General features: G+C 45.3%; 2 protein-coding genes across 3 annotated transcripts in view; one reads left to right on the top strand and one right to left on the bottom strand.

The window, feature by feature from the left end:
• Window positions 1-4,722, bottom strand: part of TEX15 (testis expressed 15, meiosis and synapsis associated) — a 126,496-nt gene extending 121,774 nt beyond the window's left edge. For both annotated transcript variants that reach the window (XM_068233705.1, XM_068233704.1), the window contains exon 1: window positions 4,635-4,722. The gene's annotated coding sequence lies outside the window, so the exon portion shown is untranslated. The remainder of the gene's footprint in view (window positions 1-4,634) is intronic.
• Window positions 4,723-8,030: 3,308 nt separating this feature from the next.
• WRN (WRN RecQ like helicase) overlaps window positions 8,031-23,545 on the top strand; it is a 191,810-nt gene continuing 176,295 nt past the window's right edge. Inside the window, exon 1 of the mRNA XM_068233620.1 lies at window positions 8,031-8,193. Coding sequence (XP_068089721.1) covers window positions 8,031-8,193 — 163 coding nt within the window. The remainder of the gene's footprint in view (window positions 8,194-23,545) is intronic.

Below are 23,545 nucleotides of genomic sequence, written 5' to 3'. Positions count from 1 at the left end.
AAAATGTGATAAGCAGTGGGTGGGCAAGTAAGCGTCAGGGGAAATTACATGGGTATGGAAACATACTGAAATGAAGGTTGGGTGGATATGTGCGAAGAGCAGAAGGACAGATAAAGGGTAGGCGGAAGTCAGTAGTGGTGACATGAAGGTAGTAGAATAAATGATATCCATAATGTATGTATGTTCTCTCCGTGTTTGCATAGGTTTCCTCAAGGCACTTTGCTTTCCTCTCACATCCCGAAATCGTACAGATAAGTTAACTGGCTTTCATTAAAATTGGCCATAGATTATGATGGACTAATAATTTAGCTGGTTACTTAAAGTGAATCCGAGATGAACTTTTACTCACTGCATAATTGTGTTCCTTTCCTATTGTATATAGGGCATTCCTCAAGCCAAATACTTTTTGTTTTTGTTTTAATACTCTAATTTCCTATAAACTAAAGAAGCCACACCCACAGGTTTTCAGAGAGCCAAGGCACTTTCAGACAGTAGCAAGGGCTCATGGGAGCTCAGTCTGGGCAGGAGGAGGGGGAGGTATTACTAGCCAGAGATTTCAGTGGCAGAGGGGAGGAGGGAGGATTAGGTTTTTTTGCTCAAGATGCAGATAATCCTGCCTCTGTGTAATGTTTACAAACAACATGGCTGCTGTCATTGTATCACAGGAATAATCAATCATATTCTATAAAGCTGTTTGCAGCTACATTTGCTGTGTAAACTATCTAAACTTTAGATAAGATATATAGACAAGTTACTTGTTATAGTTAGTTTTTCATCTCAGATCCGCTTTAACGTGCGATTGCACGCATGCGACCCCCCCAGTGAATGTGCTCGTCCACACTTGCCAATGCTAGCATACATAATGTTTTTTTTTTATGCCCACTCTTTCATAAAGCCCGGCTCTATGGAGTGTGTGGCTTACTGTGGCCCTTTGGACAGATACTCCAGCAGGCATGTGCCGAGAGGGGGGCTCTGGGTGCCCAGGCACCCCCTTCTTTTTAACTGCTAATAAAAAGGCCCACCAATCGCAGGAAGCACTGCCCACCAACCTAGGGAAGCTCATTCAGTCTTGAGGCCAGTGACCACATCATTTCAGCCTGCCAGTTGTCACTCACTTTCTCTTCCCTCCTCCCTAGCTGCCTCTCAGCGTGGTAAGGAAGTCCGGGGAAGGCACATTACTGAAGTGAGAGATCTCACTGGCAGCAAGCCAGAGAACAGAGCAGGCATATTGTCCACTCATATGGGATGAAGTGCAGTGGTAAGCAGCTTCAACCAGCGCGAGTCCAGCCCCCTCACCACTCCAGCAACCAACACACAGTGATGTTGCTACCTACCTGCCTGCCTCCCACCAACACCAGTCAGCACCTTGATGCTCTCTTCCACCCATTTCAGCACCCAGCAAGATGTTTCCACCGACTCCTCCAGCCAGAACCTAGCACATAGGTGCTCTTTCCCACCCAGCATCTAGTTGTTCCCACCCCAGTCAGCACCTAGATGCTCCCTCTCTCCCAACCACTCCAAACAGCACCTTAATGGTCTCTCCTACTAACTCGAGCACCTAGGTGCTTTCTCCCTCCCATCCCAGCCAGCACCTTGATGCTCTCTCTCACCCACCCCAGCACTCAGCATCTAGATGTTCCCACCCCAGCCAGCACCTAAATGCTCCCTCTCTCCCACCCATCCCAGCATCTGAATGCTCCCACCTAGCCATCACCTCACTGAGCACCTAGGTGCTCTCTCCCTCCCACTCCAGCTAGCACCTTGATGCTCTCTCCCACTCAAAGCAGCCACCCACCCCAGCATTTAGATGCTCTCTCTCTCCCACCCCAGCCAGAACCTTGATGCTCTCTGCCACCCACTCCAGCACCCGGCATTAAGATGCTTCCACCCCAGCCAGCACCCAGATGCAAAATCCACTTACCCCAGCCAGCACCTTGATGCTCTCTCTCACCCACCTTAGCCAGCACCCAGATGCTACCTCACACCTACTCAGACCCCCTAGCCAGCACCCAGATGCTACCTCCCACTTACCCCAGCCAGCACCCAGATGCTACCTCTCACCCACTCACATCCCAGCCAGCACCCTGATGCTACTTTCCTCCCTGGCACCCACCCCAGCCAGCATCCAGGTGATGCTTCCTACCCTAGCCAACACCAGATGTTACCTCCCAGCCAGCACCTAGATGTTACCTCCCACCCATCCCAGAAAGCACCTAGATGCTCTCTCCCACCCCAGCCAGTACCCAACACCTAGATGCACCCTCCCACCCACCTACCCCAGCCAGCACCTTGATGCTCTCTAACACCCACCCCACCAGCATTCAGTATTTAAAGTGAACCTTACGTCAGATAAAAAAAATAGTTTTACTCACCTGGGGCTTCCCTCAGCCCCCTGCAGCTGATCGGTGCCCTCGCAGCCTCGCTCCGATCCTCCTGGACCCGCCGGTGGCGACTTCCGGTTTCGCCGTCACCGGCCGTCAGGCTGGGAACGCAAGTGATTCTTCGCCTTCCCAGCTACAATAGCACCTCCTATACTGCTATTGCGGCAAGGAAGGCTGTGTGCCATCTGACGATTGTCAGCATTATGGTAACTTCTATTGTTAGACATTGATGTCTGCATTAGGGTACTGTTATGCCTTGGGAGGAAATGGAGCAAGGGCAGCTGGAGTCTGACAGTTTGCATAGACTATAGGGTGAAGCCTGGGCAGATCTACTCCTCACTAAGCACCTTATGACCCCTGTTTGTACTGTTTCTACTCCACATTTGCACAGAGGCACAGAAATAATTCCCAAGGCTGACTATTTAGGTCTCATTCCAGAAGAATTGTCATTCCCTTTACATCAGCACTTGTAGTTTAGTGTTGCAGGGATTAGTGTAACTTGTGTGTGTGTGTGGGGGGGGGGGCAGCAGGAGATAGTGTAGTTGAGCAGTGTAGCTTAGACAGACAGCTTGTGGGGGAAGCTTCACAAGACGCCCGTGCAGCATAGATGCAACCAGGTTTAAAAAAAAATTCCTGGATTTTGTCCTCTAAACCTAGGTGGGTTTTATGGTCAGGTGCGTCTTATAGTCCGAAAAATATGGTAACTGGTTGCACCAGGACTTAATGGTAAACAGAGTGAATATATTTGCAAAATTTCACTTCACCAACTATTTTGTGCTGATCCATCACATGAAATAAGACTGACTGAGAATCATGAGGGGGGGGGGGGTGCAAAGAGGTAACATGAAGGTTGAAAGATAGATGAGGTTGGTAGGAAACAGAAGAGGTGACATGAGAAGGATATATGGAGGAGTTTATGGATAAGTGAGGGAAAAAGAGGTAACATGGTGGTGGAAGGATGGATAAAATATGGATGGGCAGGTAAGTTTCAGAAAAGAAGGGACAAGGGATTGGAAGGACAGATGTAAGGCAGGTAGGTAAATGAAGGTCAGGAGAGATGACATGGGGCTGGAAGTATAAATGGGTGTTGTGTAGATAGGTGGAAACCAGGAGAGATAACATTTAAATAGGTGTATGAAGGGAGGATGAGTAGGTAGGGGTCAAGAGAGCTGATATGAGGAGTAGGGAGATAGATGGAAGGGTGTGTGAATAGGTAAGAGGAAAGAGAGGCGACACTGGTATTGGAGGGATGGATATGTTTTGGGTAGGTAGGTAGGAAAACATGAAAATAAATGGAGAGATTCCCTATACTTTCCTAAGTGGTTCTGGGTCACCCTGAGCTGCTTGTGTATTTTGTTGTATGGGTCAAAACCCTATCCCTTAGAGCCATATCAATCCCTGCCATGTACTAATGAGGACCAACAGTCCGAAACAGGCTGGCTCCTTGTTGGGTTGATGTGGCTCTGTAAAATGTTTAAGCTATATGCTTGTTATACACCAGCAGTTCTGGATGTAAGCCTGGCTTTAGGGGCACAAAGAGATCATTTACATATTCAGTTGTAATGCATTGTGGAAATCCCTACTCTTGCCCATTTAAAGCTCAATTATCGCAAATACCTCCTGTTTTAAGAAGGCAGATTACACTGAGCGTTGCTTTTTAGTAGAGTTCTGTGGTCTCTTTCATTCCCTTTATACTTTCATAGTAGTTCTGTATCACCCTGAGCTGCTTGGGTATTCTGTTGGTCAGAAGAGATGATTTGGGATCTTTACGCAGAGGAACTGATTTAAAGGTAGGTGGGAGAAAATTTATAAGCAATAGAAGTGCTATTGAATTATCTATGAAGGAAGCATGTGGGGATATTAGGAAAGAACTATGAAATGTAGTTTTGTGAGTGCAAGTGGATATGTTAAAATATACACCAGGTCTTCTTTATCTTTTTCTTGTCTATCATACTGCTACTTCACCTGTCTGTTTGGAGTTGTCAACGGTGATCTCTTCTGCTCCTAGAGGCTGGCAGAGCAGAGATCCAGGGGGCTCAAACTTGGGAATCAGAGCATTAAATTCATCAGCAGCAAAAAGTATGGTGTCCAATGGGGTACAGACCAATTGTACCTTGCAGGGTGCTTTGGGGAACCCCCTAGATTTCGCACTCTAAACAGGATGTGTGAGAGCAGTGTATGGCTTCCTGTGAAAGTATTGATGTGAAACTGTGGGCATGTGCCTGGCATGTGAACAATATACTGAAGGCTTACCTGGAAGGTTATGCCATCACAACTCTTCATTCCACTCAATTTGCAGTAAAAATTTCCTTTAATCACATCTGCAGAGACGTCTGGAGAACTACAAATACAGACATATTACCATTAAATCACAAGCACTTCAGAAGGTACTTAGGATAACAGTAAAAACATAAAAATCTCCCACTTCAGTCTCATGCTGGGCATACACGGGTCGATCCGGCGGCTGATTAGCCGCCGGATCGACTCCCGCTGCGTCCCCGTGTGCACCCGAATCGATTCCCGCTCGTCCCCGCCGGCAATTCTTATCTCCCGCTCGATTTGCCGCTATTGTCCGGCCACGGGTATCGAGCGCGGAATCGATCCCTGCGATGATCGGACACGTCGGACATTTTCAATCGAGCCATCAGCGGCTCGATTGATAAGGGGGCATCGAGCCGTGTATGCCCAGCATTAGTAATGCTACCTAGCCTTAGTTACTGTGACACAATCTCTCACTAAAAATTATTTCACTGTAGTAATTCTCTTGTTCAGCCTTGTGTAGTGATATTTTATACAGTGATGCAAAAGAATAATCTAAGCAGCATGATTCATTAGCAGGAATTTAACCTTTGAGACATGTGCAAATACTGAAGACTTTATACAATTAGCATATATGGTAAAATTGGACAGATAAAAGTTACCATTCTCCTACTTTATATTTCTTCTCTGCTGCAGTGGGTTTTGCTGAAATGAATTCCATGTGACTTAGAAGACTAAGATACTTCCCTCATGTAGGAAGAAAATGTCTTGTGCGAGGCTCAATATTCTGTTTTCAATTTTTCAGAGACATGTATAGGAACACAACCCACAAATCCCAATTGATGTGGAACACACTATGAAATGTGTAAACAGTCACTTTTTTCATAGCTGTCTGCATTTGGGTTGTGAACGTTTCTGCTCACTTGCTATCCTGGGGACATAGTCAGCAAGAACAGTCAGTGAAATAAAATGTCTCTACTGTGAAAATACAGTAGGTGACAAGTGAAATCACTTTGGCAATGTGAGAAGTTATAACAAATATGAGTTGTTTTACTGTAGACTGTCTTCCTGTACTGATGAAAAAGCCTATTACAATGACGAATGTCTGTTGACCCTGATATCAAGGGTAGATGTGGGCTCTTCCAAGGTGTGGGGTCTACGAAGCCACTAGTGTTTACCAAAGTATCCAGCAATGGGCGATGTGTCAATATCCCTAGTGGGCAGTGGACTAATTTTCTGCAGTTAGACATCAGTTAGTGACCCCTGACATCAGTTAGTGACCCCAGAAAGGTTTGCAAGGCGGATCAAAAAGCTAGTAGGCAGAGGAGAGTAGTTGGTTGGCAGATTGGTCAGTAAACAGAGCTAAAATTAAAAGACATGCAGCAGGCAGATTTTTTTGGTAGCAGAATGTTAGGCTAGCAGCAATAAGGCAGAATTGAATCAAAAACCATAGCAGAGATCAAAGGCAGCCAGCAGTCAAAGCCAGGATTACGTCACAAGGTACATGCATGCGGCACTCAAAGTAATGGGGATGACAGCAAAGGACCCTGGGAGTTGTGCAAGCAGGGCAGGTAAGAATATTCAGAGCACAGACACCAGAGGGACATTTTACACTTGAGAGCAGCCAGGCAGGTAACGGATGAGGCATCACTAGGCCAATAACCGATAGATGTTTAAAGGTGGATGATCCTATATACTGAGTGGTATATATTTACTCCTATGTGCACAGGAGGAGCGATCTGGATAGGTGGTGTGAATTTGTAGAGACAACAGTTGTATGATAGTGGCGTGGCGCAGCTCTATGATGACCACTCACTGTGGTTAGTAGAATATCTGTGTAGACGGGGATGGGGTAGGGACAAGACAAAAGGAGAAGTGCGCTCTTCCACTTTTGTCTTGTCCCTACCCCATCCCCGTCTACACAGATATAATAACCGATAGATTTCTTACTGAAATCTATTGAGAATCTGTCTGCGGTGTATAGGCAGGCAACAGATCTCTCTCTGATCAAATGTCGCATGGTTGACCAGCCCATACATCGCTAGATGAGTGAGTGGGCTTCAGCTGCGTGATCGTTGGTGCAGCAATTGAAATTGCCAAAGGGAAATGGGCTAAGGTAGAGCGTATGCTTGTTGGAATAAGTGAGTTTTGAGGGAGCTTTTAAAGATATCAAAGGTTGGAGAGTGTTGGATGTGTTGTGGAAGGGCATTCTAGAGGAGGAGTGAAGCACATGTGAAATCGTGTTACCTGAATGCGAGGAGGTAATTCTAGAGGAGGACAAAAGAACATAATGTGCAGATCTAAGGTTGGTATCAGGGCTGTGGAGTCAGAGCAATTTTGGGTACCTGGAGTTGGTGATTTCATAAACTGAGGAGTTGGATGACTTTTATACCAAATCCTTAGTTCTGGTAAGTATTAGACTAAGGAGTTGGAGCCATTTTGGGTACCTGGAGTCGGAGTTGGAGTCGGAATCGGTGGTTTAAAAAACTGAGGAGTCGGAATAGGAGTCGGATGATTTTTGTACTGACTCCACAACCCTGGTTGGTATATGGAAACTAGTGAGGAGATGTACAGGGAAGAGAGTGATTGTGGAGAGCTTTGTAGGTCAGGGTTAAGAGTTTGAACTGGATGCCTTGCAGGCAGTACCGCACCTTTTGGTTAATGCAACACAATTTTTTTTTCCCAAAAATATTTGTTTTTTTAGGTACAAGTCTGGGAGTAAGGTGACTTTTGATCTGCTGCAATCCCCTGTTGAGATCTATTGTCTGTGGAGAGCAATCCTTTTGCAATTTCTTAATAAACTTTGTTTGACTAAAAAAAAAAAAAGAAAAAGAAAAGAAAGCTGAACTGGATCCTCTGGTTAATTGGTAGCCAATGAAGAACTTGACAGAGAGGAGTGGCAGAAGAAGAGTGAGAAGAAAGATAAATGAGACGAGATGCCAGTCCACAAAGTAATTCCTTTTTAGTGAGAGAGCTACTAGTAATTGGTTAGATTTATTTTCATTATAGTAAATGGCCTTGCTATCAATGGGTGAATTGTTTTGTTAAGAGCTCCAATGTGGCTGATGCATTTCGGTGATTCCTAGTTAGCAGTACATGAGGATATTTTATGGGCGCAATAACTTAAAGTGATTCTGAGTCGAAGCTTGGGATCAAAATCAAAGCTATACCTTAAAAGAGGGAAGCCTTAGGATCCTATCGAGGCTTCTCTCGCTGATTTGAAGCCCTCATTGTTGAGCGCTGCCCCCTCCACATTGGTCCCTATATGATTAGTGATAATGCATTGTCCCTCTGATCCTATTCCAGAATGGCTTGTCGAAAAAGTTTGCATGGTGCTGCTCCCATCCGTGTACAAGCTCTGTGTAGGCACAAGATGGCCTGTGCAGTAGAATGGAGATGCTTATGCAAAAACTTTGTCCTGCGTGCAGTGCACCTACACCCATTCATGGAAGGGATCATGGCCTGGAAGAAAAAGAGTGTCCCAGCAACCAGCGGTGGGCTCAAGAAGGGTCAGTGAAGCCTGTGGAAGATCCAGATGCTTCCCTCTACCGAGGTAAGTATTTAACTTTTAAAAATAACAGGTTTGCTTTAATAAAATGTTAGTATTCATATAACAGCCAGTGAACATTTTCTGTCATTTCTAATAAAGTTTATCAGTTCATTTGTGGGATGTTTCCACCTAGTGGTGGCTGGTATATAATGAGTGTGGCTTCTAGAACATACACTGTATACAGCATGCGTCAAGCACCACCCAGAACCAAAGCACATAACTGCATTGTACAATAAAAGCACAGACTTAATTAGAATATGCTGGTGTTATTACATTAAAAACAGTTTTGCCGTGTGCACAATAACAAAACACAGTAGGGTTTAATTTAGGGTATTCAAGTTGCAAATATATAATATCCCCTTAAAATGTAGCCTTTAATTAAAGTATATCTGAGCCAAAGCTCAGACACAAAATGAGATATTTACCTAAAGAGAGGGCAGCCTCAGGATCCTATTGAGGCTTCCCTCAGTGATCTGATGTCCCCTTCACTTAGCGCAGCTTTGTCGCCAATTGTATCAGGGACACGCACCTTCTCTTCCATCAGCGCGCCCGTGCAGTAAGCTGGAGCACACGAGCGTCTCCATGCTACTGCACATGCGCAGCTGTGCTTACCTGGCTACTGCACGCCTGTGCTCATTACGGGAGAGAAGCGCGGCCCCAATGTGGAAGGGGGTCACGCTGAATAAGGGGGGGCATCGGTGGGTAGTCTCAACAAAAATTAGGCTTCCCTCTCTGTAGCTAAATATCTCTTTGAAGGTATGCTTTCATTACTATTTAAAGGGAACCCAAGCTGAAGCTTGGGATCCATTTAAATCAGGGGTCTCAAACTCGCGGCCCGCGGGCGATTTGCGGCCCTCGATACAATATTTTGTGGCCCGCGCCGGCAAAAGCTTCCTTATAGTTTGCTTCAGTGCTCCAAAGTAATCCGCCGCATCCCCGCCGCTAAACGAGGGCTGCAGAGCCCCCAAATCGCCCATGGGCAATCCGCCGGCATTTCCTGGAAGGGGCAGAGCTTTCAGCTTCAGCTCTGCACCTCCTGACGTCAATCGCGGCGCATCGCTGCCTCTGCCCGCCCCTCTCACTCTTCCTTCACAGAGAGGGGCGGGGAGCGGCGGCGGTGTGCTGCGATTAACGTCAGGAGATGCCGGCTAATTGCCCCCCGGGCGATTTGTGGGCTCTGCAGCCCTCGTTTTGAGAATACTGGGGGTAGGGACAGGGCAGGAGCTGCTGATTGACTTTTTTTGTGAAATCCCTTATGCGGCCCAGCCTCTTCCTGACTTTGACTCCTGTGACCCCCAGGTAAATTGAGTTTGAGACCCCTGATTTAAATAGGATATTTTAAGATGTTTCATTACTGTGGCACATGTGAAATTTGTAAAGGCTGAAATATAAGAAAAAAATTTAATTTTTGCACGCCTATTTTTTCTCTATAAAATGCTTATAAAATGAAATAATTCTTGAATCAAATATTACCCAAAAAAAAGTCTAGATTGTCCTGCAAAAAAACTACATGTGTATCACTTTGATGGCATAAGTAATTTTAAAAAAAAGTTATTGCTGTATCAATAGTGACAGCTGAAATGCCAAAATTGTCAGGAATCTTGAAGGGACACAGAGCACCTTTTAACCTCTAGGCGACCGCGTCACGCCGATGGACGTGGCGCCAGTCCCAGTAACGCCTAACGCCAATAAGCATACAGTCCCGGGGCGGGGATTTGCAGGAGATTGCACGCGCTGATGCACGTGCATCTCCGCTTCAGTGACGGAGCTCCACTCTGTCATCAGCCTCCCAGCGGTGATCGACTATAGGAGACTGTTAGATGGCGAAACTGCCGACTATTAAGTCTGTCCCCCTGGGTGGCAAGACAGTGATCCTCTGTCATAGGCTGAAGCCTATGACAGCCGATCGCAAGAAATGAATATTTGTAAAAAAAAAAAAAAACCCATCTGTGGAGAGATAAGACTCCACCAACAGAAAGCTCTGTTGGTGGGCAGAAATCACTTGGGTGCTGAATTGTGCGGCCCTACAGCGAGGCCTTAAAGCTGCAGTGGCTCAATTTGTGAAAAATGGCCTGGTCTTTAGGGGGGTTTAAGCCCGTTATCCTTAAGTAGTTAAAAACACAATTTGCAGTTACCTGGGGCTTCCTCCAGCTCACCGTAGGCTGCGAGGTCCCCCGGCGTCCTCCTGGCTCTTCTCACGGACCCGCAGGCGGCTCCTTTAATTAGTGACTTCATGCCGAAGTTGCCGATTAACGGAGTGAGAGAGGAGCCAGAAGGAGGCCGGAAGTAGAGAGGAGCCAGGAGCCCCAGGTAAGTGCAAATTGTGTTTTTAAAAGGTGCTCAGTGTCCCTTTAAGTGAGAAAAACCCTGGAATGCGAAATGGTTAAACAATACCAGTTGCCTGGCAGCCCTGCTGATCTATTTGGCTGCAGTAGTGTCTGTATAACACCTGAAACAAGCATGCAGCTAATCTTATCAGATTTGACAATAATGTCAGAAACATCAGATCATCATATGCTTGTTCAGAATCTATGGCTAAAAGTATTAAATGCAAAGGATCAGCAAGAAAAGTCAGGTAACTCGTATTGCTTAACTTAAAGAGAGTCTGAAGCTAGAATAAATCTCGCTTCAGAGCTCATATTCAGCAGGGGCATGTGTGCCCCTGCTAAACCGCCGCTATCGCGCCGCTAAACGGGGGTCCTTTACCCCCCAAATCCCCCTCCGTGCAGCACATCCCCTCTTCCGCATAGAGGCAGGGCTAACTGCTGCAGCCCTGCCTCACGCGCATCTGACAGTGCGTATCTCCGCCTCTTCCCCGCCCCTCTCAGCATAAAGGGGCGGGGGAGAGGCGGCGATGTGCAGCTAATAGACGGCGCTGAGAGGCAGGGCTGCAGCCGTTAGCCCTGCCTCAAGAGCAGCAAAATCTACGACCAAGTTGGTCGTAGATTTTGCAGGGGGGGTTTGGGGGGTAAGGGACCCCCGTTTAGCCGCGGGATAGCGGCGTTTTAGCAGGGGCACACATGCCCCTGCTGAATATAAGCACTGAAGCGAGATTTATTCTCGCTTTAGTGTCTCTTTAAAGGAAACCTTAAGCAAGGCTTCCATATTTATTTCCTTTGAAAGGACCTGTATTGCAAAAAAAATTGTAAAATTGAAAATACATGAAAACATATGAATAAAAAGTCCCGAGAGTAAAATCGCATATAAATTACTTTTACCCTGTGTCAATGTCAATTACAGCAGGTAGTAAAAGTGTGTGTGTGTGTGTGTGTGTGTGTGTGTGTGTGTGTGTGTGTGTGTGTGTGTGTGTGTGTGTGTGTGTGTGTGTGTGTGTGTGTGTGTGTGTGTGTGTGTGTGTGTGTGTGTGTGTGTGTGTGTGTGTGTGTGTGTGTGTGTGTGTGTGTGTGTGTGTGTGTGTGTGTGTGTGTGTGTGTGTGTGTGTGTGTGTGTGTGTGTGTGTATAAATCCTTTCCAGGGTGTGCTTTTGTAAAAAGAGATGGACTAGTTAAAAACCTATCAGTTCCATCAGATTTCTATTAACTATTGTAAGTGACAGCAACATAGGAGTAAAGTAATTTAAAGCTCATTCTACTTTGGAAGAAACACGCTACTTATTTGTATGTGTTTACATGTATTTAACGAATTTGCATGCGGATGCGAATTTGTTATCGTTTGTATACAAATTTTACCACAAATTCGCATACGATTTTGCATATGTTTGTATGTATGTGAATTTAACCATGTCAGTGTCTGTGTGCTTTTACATTGGTTTTATGCAAAATCGTATGCGAATTTGCATTAAAATTTGCATACCTATTAAATACATTGTATGTGAATCGCCTAGCGGTGTGCGAATTCTGATTGCTCTGCCGTGCAGATTTTTCCTGCACACAAAACTGCAAAGAAATCCTGACAAGTGGAAACAGCCCCATCCACTTGCATTGCCTATGCGAATTTGCATGCAGGAAATGCATGCGAATTTGCGATAGTGGAAACAGGCCCTTAAAGGACTACTGTAGGGGAGTCGGGGGGAAATGAGTTAAACTTACCCAGGGCTTCTAATGGTCCCCCGCAGACATCCTGTGCCCGCACAGCCAACCGATGCTCCGGCCCCGCCTCCGGTTTACTTCTGGAATTTCAGACTGAAAACCACTGCGCCTGCATTGCCGTTTCCTCACTCTCGCTGATGTCTCCAGGAGCATACTGCGCAGGTGCAGACCATACTGGGCTTGTGCTATACGCTCCTGGTGACATCAGCGGGAGCTAGAACACGGCAACACAGGCACAGTGGTTTTCAGACTTTAAAGTCTGAAATTTCAGAAGTCAACTGAACTGGAGGCGGGGCCGGAGCATCGGTGAGTGGCTGCACGGGCACAGGATGTCTGCGGGGGACCATTAGAAGCCCCGGGTAAGTTCAACTCATTTTCTCCCAACCCCCCCTACAGTGTTCCTTTAAGCAATACAGTTGCCTGGCTATCCAGCTGATCTCTGTGGTTGCAATAATGTCTGAACCACACACCTGAAACAAGCATGCAGCTAATCCAGTCAGACTTCAGTCAGTTCAGTCAGAGCACTTGATCTGCATGCTTGTTCAGGGGCTATGTCTATGGCCTCTTTTTCACGGACAGTTGATAGGCAGTGAAAAGCCTCTCAAACTCTCACAACTGCTCACTGCTGCCTGGTAAATGCTTGCTGAGCACACCGTTCAACTGTCCGTGGAAAAAAAGGCCTTAAAGGGAACCAGAGACGAAATAAAGAAAAGATTTTATACATACCTGGGGCTTCCATCCACTGCTGCCTGCAACTACGAGAACCGGCTCCCGTCACTGACGTCATCGGAGCTAGCTATGCAGGAGAAGTGCGCCCTCTACTTATGTCTCCAGTCGCTACTGGGAAGATATACGCAAAGAGCGCACTTCTCCTACGCTAGACTGGCTTAGACTGACGGAAGAGCGGGGAGCCGGTTCTCGTACTGCGGGCAGCGGCGTGGGAGAGATCCGTGCATATGCGGCTGGAGGAAGCCCCAGGTATGTATAAAATCTTTTCTTTATTTTGTCTCTGGTTCTCTTTAAAAGGACCTATGTCGTGAAAATCTTAGAATTTAAAATACATGTAAACATATATAAATAAAAAGTATGTTTCTTCCTGAGTAAAATGAGCCATAAATTACTTTTCTCCTATGTTGCTGTCACTTACAGTAAGTAGTAGAAATCTGACATTACCGACAGATTTTGGACTAGCCTATCTTCTCATGGGCGGTTCTCAGGGTTTTCTTTTTAAAAGCACTTAGTGAATGGCAGTTGCTCCGTCCAACTGCCAAAAAAGAGTGCGGCGAGCAGGGAGGCTGGCCAGCATCTTTGTATAAATCTTTTTCAGAAAATGTCTGTCTTTATAAAGAATTAAGGCCATGCTGAGAATCTCCCATGAAGAGATGGACTATCCCAAAAGTCGGTAATGTCAGACTTCTACTAACTACTGTAAGTGACAGCAACATAGGAGAGAAGTAATTTATGGCTCATTTGTATGTGTTTATTTGTATGTGTTTTAAATTTTAAGATTTTCGTGACAGTTTATCTTTAAAGAGAATCTGAATCAAAATGTTCAGCCTTATTTCTTCTATCCTATAAGTTCCTATACCTATTCTAATGTGGTCTGTCTTTCTGCAGCCTTTCCTAGTTGCACAGTGGCTGTATTATCTCTGTTATATAATCTAATCTACTTTCCTCTGACAGCTTTGTTGGGCTCAGGCAAGAATGTGCTTATCTGCTTGGTATAGGCAGAAGCTATACACGCCCTGCAGACGCTGTATTAGTCACAGACTGAGCTCCTCTCAGCCTATCACATGCTATGTCTTTTGTTTGTAAACACTGCCTAAAACTGGCAATTACAAGCCAGGATTGCAGCAGGGAGTGCCAGAAACAGCACAGAGGGGCCCAGGAGAACATAATGAATAGAATGGTATGCTTTTTATTGTAAGAATGTTAGAGTACAGATTATCTTTAAAGCATTAAAGGCAGAGGATCAGCAGGCCAGCGAAAAATAAATATGGCAAACTCTATATTCCTCCTGCTTTAGGTTCCCTTTAACCACTTAAAGAGAACCTGTACTGAGTAAAATTATTTAAAATAAACACATGAGGTAACTTCAAATAAATATTACATAATTACCTTGCCATCAGTTCCTCTCAGAAGCTCACCATTTTCTTTTGACAATGATCCCTTCCAGTTCTGACAACATTTTGTCAGAACTGAAATATACCAGTTGCTGTCAGTTATATATCAGTTGCTGTCAGTTACAGCTGAGAGGAGAAATGATGTGTCCATGTTTCCCTATGGCTCAAGTGGGCGATGTTACAGTTTAACTGTGTGCTGACCAGGAAGCTGTTATGGGGTAATGGCTATTTTCAAAATGGAGGACGGAGAATTCCATTGATCACATTGGACAAACAGGACGCAGGCGAGGAAAAATAGATTGAACAGTAGACTATACAGGAGGTAAGTATGACTTGTGTATGTTTATTTTGACTTTTAATTTTCAGTACAGGTTTTCTTTAAGGACCGCAGTCTTTTCACCCCTTAAGGACCAAAGCCTTTTTCTATATTCAGACCACTGCAGCTTTCACGGTTTATTGCTCGGTCATACAACCTACTATCTAAATGAATTTTACCTCCTTTTTTTCTTGTCACTAATACAGCTTTCTTTTGGTGCTATTCGATTGCTGCTGCGATTTTTAGTTTTTATTATATTCATCAAAAAAGACATGCATTTTGTCAAAAAAATGATTTTTTTAACTTTCTGCGCTGACAGTTTTCAAATAAAGTAACATTTCTATATACATTTTTGTCCAAATTTATTGTGCTACATGTCTTTGATAAAAAAAACAAAAAAACAAAAACAAACGTTCAGTGTATATTTATTGGTTTGGGTAAAAGTTATAGCGTTTACAAACTATGGTGCCTAAAGTGAATTTACCCATTTTGGTGCATCTCTGACTTTTCTGAGCACCTGTCATGTTTCATTAGGTGCTAAAATTCCAGGATAGTATAAATACCCCCCAAATGACCCCATTTTGGAAAGAAGACATCCCAAAATATTCACTAAGATGCATGGTGAGTTCATAGAAGATGTTATTTTTTGTCGCAAGTTAGCGGAAAATGACACTTTGTGACACAAAAAAAAAAGTTTCCATTTCTGCTACCCTTGTGACAAAAAAAAAAGGAAATCTGCTACGGACTCACCATGCCCATCTCTGAATACTTTGGGGTGTCTACTTTCCAAAATGGGGTCATTTGTGGGGTGTGTTTACTGTCCTGGCATTTTGGGGGGTGCTAAATTGTAAGCACCACTGTAAAGCCTAATGGTGCTCATTGGACTTGGGCCCCTTAGCGCACCTAGGCTGCAAAAAGGGGTCACACATGTGGTATCGCCGTACTCAGGAGAAGTAGTATAATGTGTTTTGGGGTGTATTTTTACACATACCCATGCAGGGTGGGAGAAATATCTCTGTAAATGAGATTTTTTTCACACACAATTGTCCATTTACAGAGAGATTTCTCCCTCCCAGCATGGGTATGTGTAAAAATACACCCCGAAACACATTATACTACTTCTCCTGAGTACGGCAATACCACATGTGTGACACTTTTTTGCAGCCTAGGTGCGCTAAAGGGCCCAACGTCCTATGAGTACCTTTAGGATTTCACAGGTCATTTTCAGGCATTTGGTTTCTAGACTACGCTTTAGGGCCCCTAAAATGCTAGGAACCCGACAAGTGACCCCATTTTAGAAAGAAGACACCCCAAGGTATTCCGTTAGGTGTATGGTGAGTTCATTTTATTTTTTGTCACAAGTTAGTGGAAAATGACACTTTGTAAAAAAAAACAAAAAACAATAAAAATCAATTTCCGCTAACTTGTGACAAAAAAATAAAATCTTCTATGAACTCACCATACTACTAACGGAATACCTTGGGGTGTCTTCTTTCTAAAATGGGGTCACTTGTGGGATTCCTAGGGTTCCTGGCATTTTAGGGGCCCTAAACCGCGAGGAGTAGTCTAGAAACCAAATGCCTCAAAATTACCTGTGAATAGGACGTTGGGCCCCTTAGCGCACCTAGGCTGCAAAAAAGTGTCACATATGTGGCATCGCCGTACTCAGGAGAAGTAGTATAATGTGTTTTGGGGTGTATTTTTACACATACCCATGCTGGGTGGGAGAAATATCTCTGTAAATGGACAATTGTGTGTAAAAAAAAAAATCAAACAATTGTCATTTACAGAGATATTTCTCCCACCCAGCATGGGTATGTGTAAAAATACACCCCAAAACACATTATACTACTTCTCCTGAGTACGGCGATACCACACATGTGACACTTTTTTGCAGCCTAGGTGCGCTAAGGGGCCCAACGTCCTATTCACAGGTCACGGTTTATGGCCCCTAAAATGCTAGGGCAGTATAAGAACCCCACAAGTGAACCCATTTTAGAAAGAAGACACCCCAAGGTATTCCGTTAGGAATATGGTGAGTTCATAGAATATTTTATTTTTTGTCACAAGCGGAAATTGATTTTTTTTTTTTTTTTCACAAAGTGTCATTTTCCACTAACTTGTGACAAAAAAATAAAATCTTCTATGATCTCATCATACACCTAACGGAATACCTTGGGGTGTCTTCTTTCTAAAATGGGGTCACTTGGTGGGGTTCCTATACTGCCCTGGCATTTTAGGGGCCCAAAACCGTGAGGAGTAGTCTGGAAACCAAATGCCTCAAAATGCCTGTTCAGGGGTATAAGCATCTGCAAATGTTGATGACAGGTGGTCTATGAGGGGCCCAATTTTGTGGAACCGGTCATAAGCAGGGTGGCCTCTTAGATGACAGGTTGTATTGGCACTAAAGTGCAGGAAGCGCAGGATGTTCTCAAATCGTGACCTGGACATGGCAGCAGAGAACATGGGCATGTGATGTATTGGGTGCGTAGACCAATAAGACCGCAATACATTCTTTTTGACTAGACCCATGTTAAGGAGAAGGCCCCCAAAAATGTTACGTTCGGAAACTTGGAGTGGTTTCCACCGAAAAGGCTGGGCATGATAGCTTCTTGGATTGGCGGTTGCGTATTGTGTGGCATAACGGTTGGTCTCAGCGACAATTAAGTCATAGAGACCAGCAGTGATCATAAAGAAAAAAATCTGTCACTGCGGTGGGGCGGGTGAGGGTTTGGCCGGGTGATCAGAAGCTCGCAGGGGGCAGATTAAAGCCTGATCTGATGGATAGGAGTGCTAGGGGGTGACAGGATGTGATTGATGGGTGTCTCAGGGGGTGATTAGAGGGGAGAATAGATGGAATCTATGCACTGGGGAGGTGATCGGAAGGGGGTCTGAGGAGGATCTGAGGGTTTGGCCGAGTGATCAGGAGCCCACACGGGGCAAATTAGGGCCTGATCTGATGGGTAGGTGTGGTAGGGAGTGACAGGTGGTGAGAGGAGGTGATTGATGGGTGTCTCAAGGTGTGGTTAGAGGTGGGAATAGATGCAAGCAATGTACTGGGGAGGTGATCGAGGGGGGGCTTAGGGGGGGATCTGAGGGTGTGGGCGGGTGATTGGGTGCCTGCAAAGGGGCAGATGAGGGTCTGATCTGATGGGTATGATGGGTAGCAGTGACAGGGGGTTATTGATGGGTGATTGATGTGTGATTGTTGGGTGATTAGAGGGGAGAACAGATGTAAATAATGTACTGGAGAGGTGTTCAGGTAGGGTCTGAGGGTGATCTGAAGGTGTGGGCGGGTGTTTGGGTGCCCGCAGGGGGCAGTTTAGGGTCTGATCTGATGGGTAGCAGTGACAGGGGGTGACTGGGTGATTGATAGGTGATCAGGGTGTGATTAGAGGCGAGAATAGATGAAAGAAATGCACTGGTGAGGTGATCAGGGCTGGGGTCTGAGGGCGTTCTGAGGGTGTGAGTGGGTGATTGGGTGCCCGCAAGGGGCAGATTAGGGCCTGATCTGATGGGTAGCAGTGACAGGTGGTGACAGGGTGATTGATGGGTGTTCAGTGGGTGATTAGAGGGAAGAGCAGATGTAAACAATGCACTTCAGAGGCGATCTAAGGGCGGGTGTGCGGGCGATCTGAGGGTGCGGGCGAGTGATCAGGTGCCTGCAAGGGGTAGGTTAGGGTCTGATCTGATGGGTGTTAGTGACAGAGGGTGATTGACAGGTGATCAGTGAGTGATTACAGGGAAGAATAGATGTATACAGTACACGGGTGGGGGGGGAGGGTCTGGGGAGGATCTGAGGGTGTGGGAGGGTGATCAGGAGCCCCCAGGGGGCAGTTTAGTTAGGACCTAACCTAACAAATAGCACTGACAGATAGCGACAGGAAGTGATTGATGGGTGATTAGGGGGGTGATTGGGTGCAAACATGGGTCTGGGGGGTGGGCAGTGGGGGGTCTGAGGAGTGCTGTGGGCGATCAGAGGGCAGGGGGGGCAGGATCAGTGTGTTTGGGTGCAGACAGGGAGGGCTGCAGCCTGCCCTGGTGGTCTCTCGATCACTGGGACCACCAGGGCAGGAGGCAGCCTGTATAACACGCTTTATATACAATACAAAGCGTATTATACGCTTTGTATGCGGCAGATCGGGGGTTAACAACCCGATACTGGCAGAGAACTGGGCTTCCTAGAGCAAAATATTTTATGGCTGTAATTCCTTTTCAGTAGTCCAACTGTGTCCCCATTGGAGAAAAAAAATGTCAGCTGCATAGTAGAATATTAACTCTTTCGGGCAGAGAAAGAAGAAAATCATCACAGGATATTTATGTGTGTGATATGCACTGTACATACACATGTCTATCTTGTAACACACCATACAAATGTTATTAAACACTACCTGGAGTATTTTGAATACATTTGTGTGTTTGAAAATTTCACCATGTTTAACTTGTGTCCTGGGGAGAAGGTACCGGTAAGTCCACCACTGCCTCTCCTATTTTTAAGATTTGTATTGACTTTTAACGTGCTGGTACCTGTGTTCTACTACTATATTGTTGCATGAGGACGCAAGTGGCTATGCATTTTAGAGAAAAAAACTACTGGTAGCTGGCTCTTAACGCAGCAAATTCTTCAAAAATCTAACCCTACACACAAAGCACGCACTCTGCTGTGTCACATTTAAAGGACCACTATCATGAAAACTTGTTAAATTTAAAATACGTTTAGACTTCTAGAGTAAAATGAGCCATAAACTACTTTTCTCCTATGTTGCTGTCACTTACAGAAGGTAGTAGAAATCTGAGAGGACTGACAGGTTTTTAACTAGTCCATCTCTTTTTACAAAAGCACACCCTGGAAAGGATTTACACGCATACACACACACACACACACACACAGAGAGGGGAGAGCTGAAGTTACCTGGGGCTTCTAACGGCCCCCCGCATACGTCCTGTGCCCAACCCGAGACAAAACGATCCTCCTGTCCCCGCCGCAGCTCACTGCCTGGTTTTTGCTACTCTAATGTTGCAAGCCACTGCGCTGTGCATGTCCTTGCTGCGCAGGCGCAGAACTCTCCCAGCCGCGGAAGTGCACGTGGCCGCACTGCGTTGACTTGCTGAAGTACCAGAGGTTACTGGAGAATCAAGGAGGCATAGGACGGTGGCAAGGGAGTGATCAGGCTAAGGGGGCTGGAGGAAGCCCCAGGAATGTATAAAACTTTTGCATTCCATCATCTCAGGTACACTTTAACCACTTGACAACCAGTGGATTTCTGTCGGATCTGTGCTGCGTGGGCTCTCCAGCCTGCAGCACAGATCAGGATTATGCCAGGGCGATCAGACTTACCCCCTTTTTTCCCCACTAGGGGGATGTCCTGCTGGGGGGTCTGATCGCCGGCGGCTCTCTGTGCTTTGCGGGGGGGCTCTTCAAAGACCCCCTCCGCAGCGTTTTCGGCGCTCCGTCCCTCTCCCTTCCCCTCTGAGCTGCGCAGGACGGATATCCGTCCTGCACATTGTAGGATAGGCTTCAGCCTATCATATGCCGGCGATCCCCGGCCAATCAGAGGCCAGGGGATCGCCGATCTGCCTTACGACGCTGCTGCGCAGCAGCGCCATATGATGTAAACAGTGGGGATTTCTTCCCCGCGTGTTTACATTTTGCCGGCGAGCCGCGATCGGCAGCTCTCCGGCTGTTCACGGAGACAGCCTCCGTGTACGGACATGGAAAGGCCTCTCGAACGAGCGGCCGTTTCCATGGAAACCCGCAGACGACCAGTTTACGCCAATCGGCGTTAGCTGGTCGTCAAGAGGTTAAAGGGAACCTGAAGCGACTAAAATTATTTAAAATAAACACATGACGTAGCTGCAAATGAATATTACATACTAACCTCACCATCAGTTCCTCTTAGAAGCTCACCATTTTCTTCTTACAGTGATCCATTCCAGTTCTGACAATATTTTGTCAGAACTGAAATATATCAGCAGCTGTCAGTTACAACTGAATGTGCAAGGTAATGTCCATGTTTCCCTATGTCTCAAGTGGGTGATATTACAATTTAACAGTGTGCTGACCAGGAAGGGGGTAATGGCCATTTTTAAAATGAAGGACGGAGAATGGAGGGCTCATTTTTAATAGGGGTGATACAATAGGCTGCTTCCGCATTTGTGTGCGGAAAAAAACATGAAGCCTGCAGCAGAATTTCAGACAATGTATCTGAATCTCCATAGTCGCACATGGCACGGCTAGAGGGATTTGAATGTATAATCGGATCAGCACAAATGCCTGCATTCGTCTCTGAGACAGAAGCTGCAACAAGTGGAAAAATGTAGACGTAGTTGTATGGAGCAATGACTGAATACATTAAATGTTTATTTCAGCATAACCTAAGCAGATTTGTATATCAGGCCATACAAATCTCCTTTTTCAATGAGTATCTCTAATGTTAAGAGTGAACCTTACTACTGTACTTACCACAAACATAAATTTACTAGATTAATTTTTCCAAACTATATTCCATTATGTACAACCATCAATTATTTTGCTGCATCCAAATATCAACATTAGTAAACACTGCAATGTGCATCACATTTCTACACAGCTAGTATCCATGCAAAACATATCATCTTCAAAATTTCTTATAAAACCTATGATATAATTCAATAAACAGATTTTCCATCCTCTCCTTAGTATGTGCTACTGGTAGCTGGCACTAGAGGGGGCATATTCTCCATCAAACTCTGTATGTATATTGTACAAGTCTTGAGCTCTGAAGTCAGAAGTGCTCTGTATGCACTTCTGATGTTCTTGCTGATCGCATACTATACGCGCTGCCGAAATGCACACGCAAGCGCGTATAGTGTGAACGAGGCCTTAATTAGACTGCTGCTATTCAGTCTTAAAATACACCTGAAGTGAAAAATAAAACTAAGTACTGTACTTATGCTGGGCATACACGGTGCAATCCAGTGGCTCGATTAGCCGCCGGATCGACTCCCACCGCGTCCCCGCGCGTCCGCCCGAATCGATTACCGCTCGTCCCCGCCGGCGCAGCTTATCTACAGCTCGATTCCCCGCCATTGTCCGCCCGCGGGAATTGAGCGGGGAATCGATCCATTAGTGATCGGACCTGTCGGATATTATCAATCGAGCCTATCAGTGGCTCGATTGATAAGAAAGAAACGCACTGTGTATGCCCAGCATTAGCTCTATCCTTGTTAGGATTACTTACTTTTATGCATTCCTGGTTTATTCAGTGTTGCTACCATTTCCTGTGATCTCCTCTTCTTTGTCTTCGACTGCAGGACAGAAGAAGAGGAGATCACGGGTAACGTGAGCAATGCTGGAAGAACCTGTGAATGCAGGAAGGTAAGAATCCTAAATGTGTGTACACACCTGTGATTGATGTCGCCAGTTGGGGGTCAGAACACTTTTGGGCACCATTGCTGGGCCGGGATGCACAAATGAATGTCAGCTGTGCAGCTGATGACACCCTATGTTGCTATGCAGGGGGATGACGAAGCGGCGAGTGCATGCCATCACGTGGCAGGTGGGGGAGCGTGGTGAACAACAGAATAAGCCATCACTGGGGGTGAGTAGATCTGCCGGGTAAATCGCATGTGTGTCGTGGGCCCCTGTATACACACCTGATTATCGGCTGAGGCAGTTGTTATCGGCTGCCTCAGACAACTTCAATCAGGTGTGCATACAAGGCTTTACAAGAACGGAGCACTATACTTGGGTTTATTTTTCACTTCAGGTGTACTTTAAGTTACCTACAGATGGGGAAAAAGCCTTGCCAAAAATAGCCAAATAATAGCCTTGCCAAAAATAAGAGCAAGAAAGTTAAGCCTGCGCACACACCACAACCTACGCCCACTACGCTCATGTCGTGGGCTGGCTTCAGGCAACGGGGCTCTGTGGTGGAAGCACACAGGCTTTGGGCAGCAAGCGTTCTTCTGTGGTTGTAGTGTGTGATTCTTTTTAGAATCGCGAGTTTACAGGTTAGGTTTAGACAGCTACTGTTGATCTGATTTATATTTTTATTCAATTGTTTAGACCAACTATTTTCATGCATGGAAACAGACCGTGAAGATCATTTTAAACACTCAACTAGGCTCAGGTCAAATTTCTGTTTAATAAGATTCTAGGTCAAATTCAGGAGACATTGATTGTACAGTCTTAAGGCGCCCACACACCATACAATTTTTTAAGTATATTTTCAATTCAAGAATTGCAATCAATTTTTCTGACAGATTGTAACATTTCAAAAATTTGACCAATTTTTCCTCAATTATGAGAAAAATGTATTAAAACTCAGAAAAAATTGCTTGGGTCTGTATCAAATAAAAATGGGGAGGTCGATAAGATTTCTCGAATGAATGAAAAAAAACCCTCTCTATTTTTCTGTACAAACGATCGTATGCATAGAATTGGTGTAAAATTGGTCATTTTAATTGTATGGTGTGTGGCAACCTTTATACGCATTATGCAATTTTCCCATCAGATTGACCAATTTCAGCAAGTCCAGCATCTGCTTCCGATTGAGAAAGGTATCGATTTCCTGCAGTACTGATCTCAAGAGCGATCCTTTTCTTGATCGGAAGCAGACTGGACCTTCTGGAAATTATCGATCAATCCGTCGATCTGATGAGAAAATTGCCTGGTGTGTATAATCCTTTACAATATCTATGTAAGATTGCACAATAAGTTGAACAATCAAGAATGTACCGATGGTCCCATAGGGGCTCTTTTCCAGTGAAAATCAAACCACAATTTTTCTAATAAGCATGCAGGATTCATGCTGCAAACGCATCTACGTTCTTCCACTGATTACATTAGATAAAACATTTAACAGGAACATTGTAAGAAACTCACA

Source organism: Hyperolius riggenbachi, chromosome 1 (assembly GCF_040937935.1).
Source record: "Hyperolius riggenbachi isolate aHypRig1 chromosome 1, aHypRig1.pri, whole genome shotgun sequence".
Lineage (NCBI taxonomy): Eukaryota > Metazoa > Chordata > Amphibia > Anura > Hyperoliidae > Hyperolius > Hyperolius riggenbachi.
Note: the sequence above shows the minus strand (reverse complement) of the source record. Positions and strands in the feature narration are given on the sequence as shown.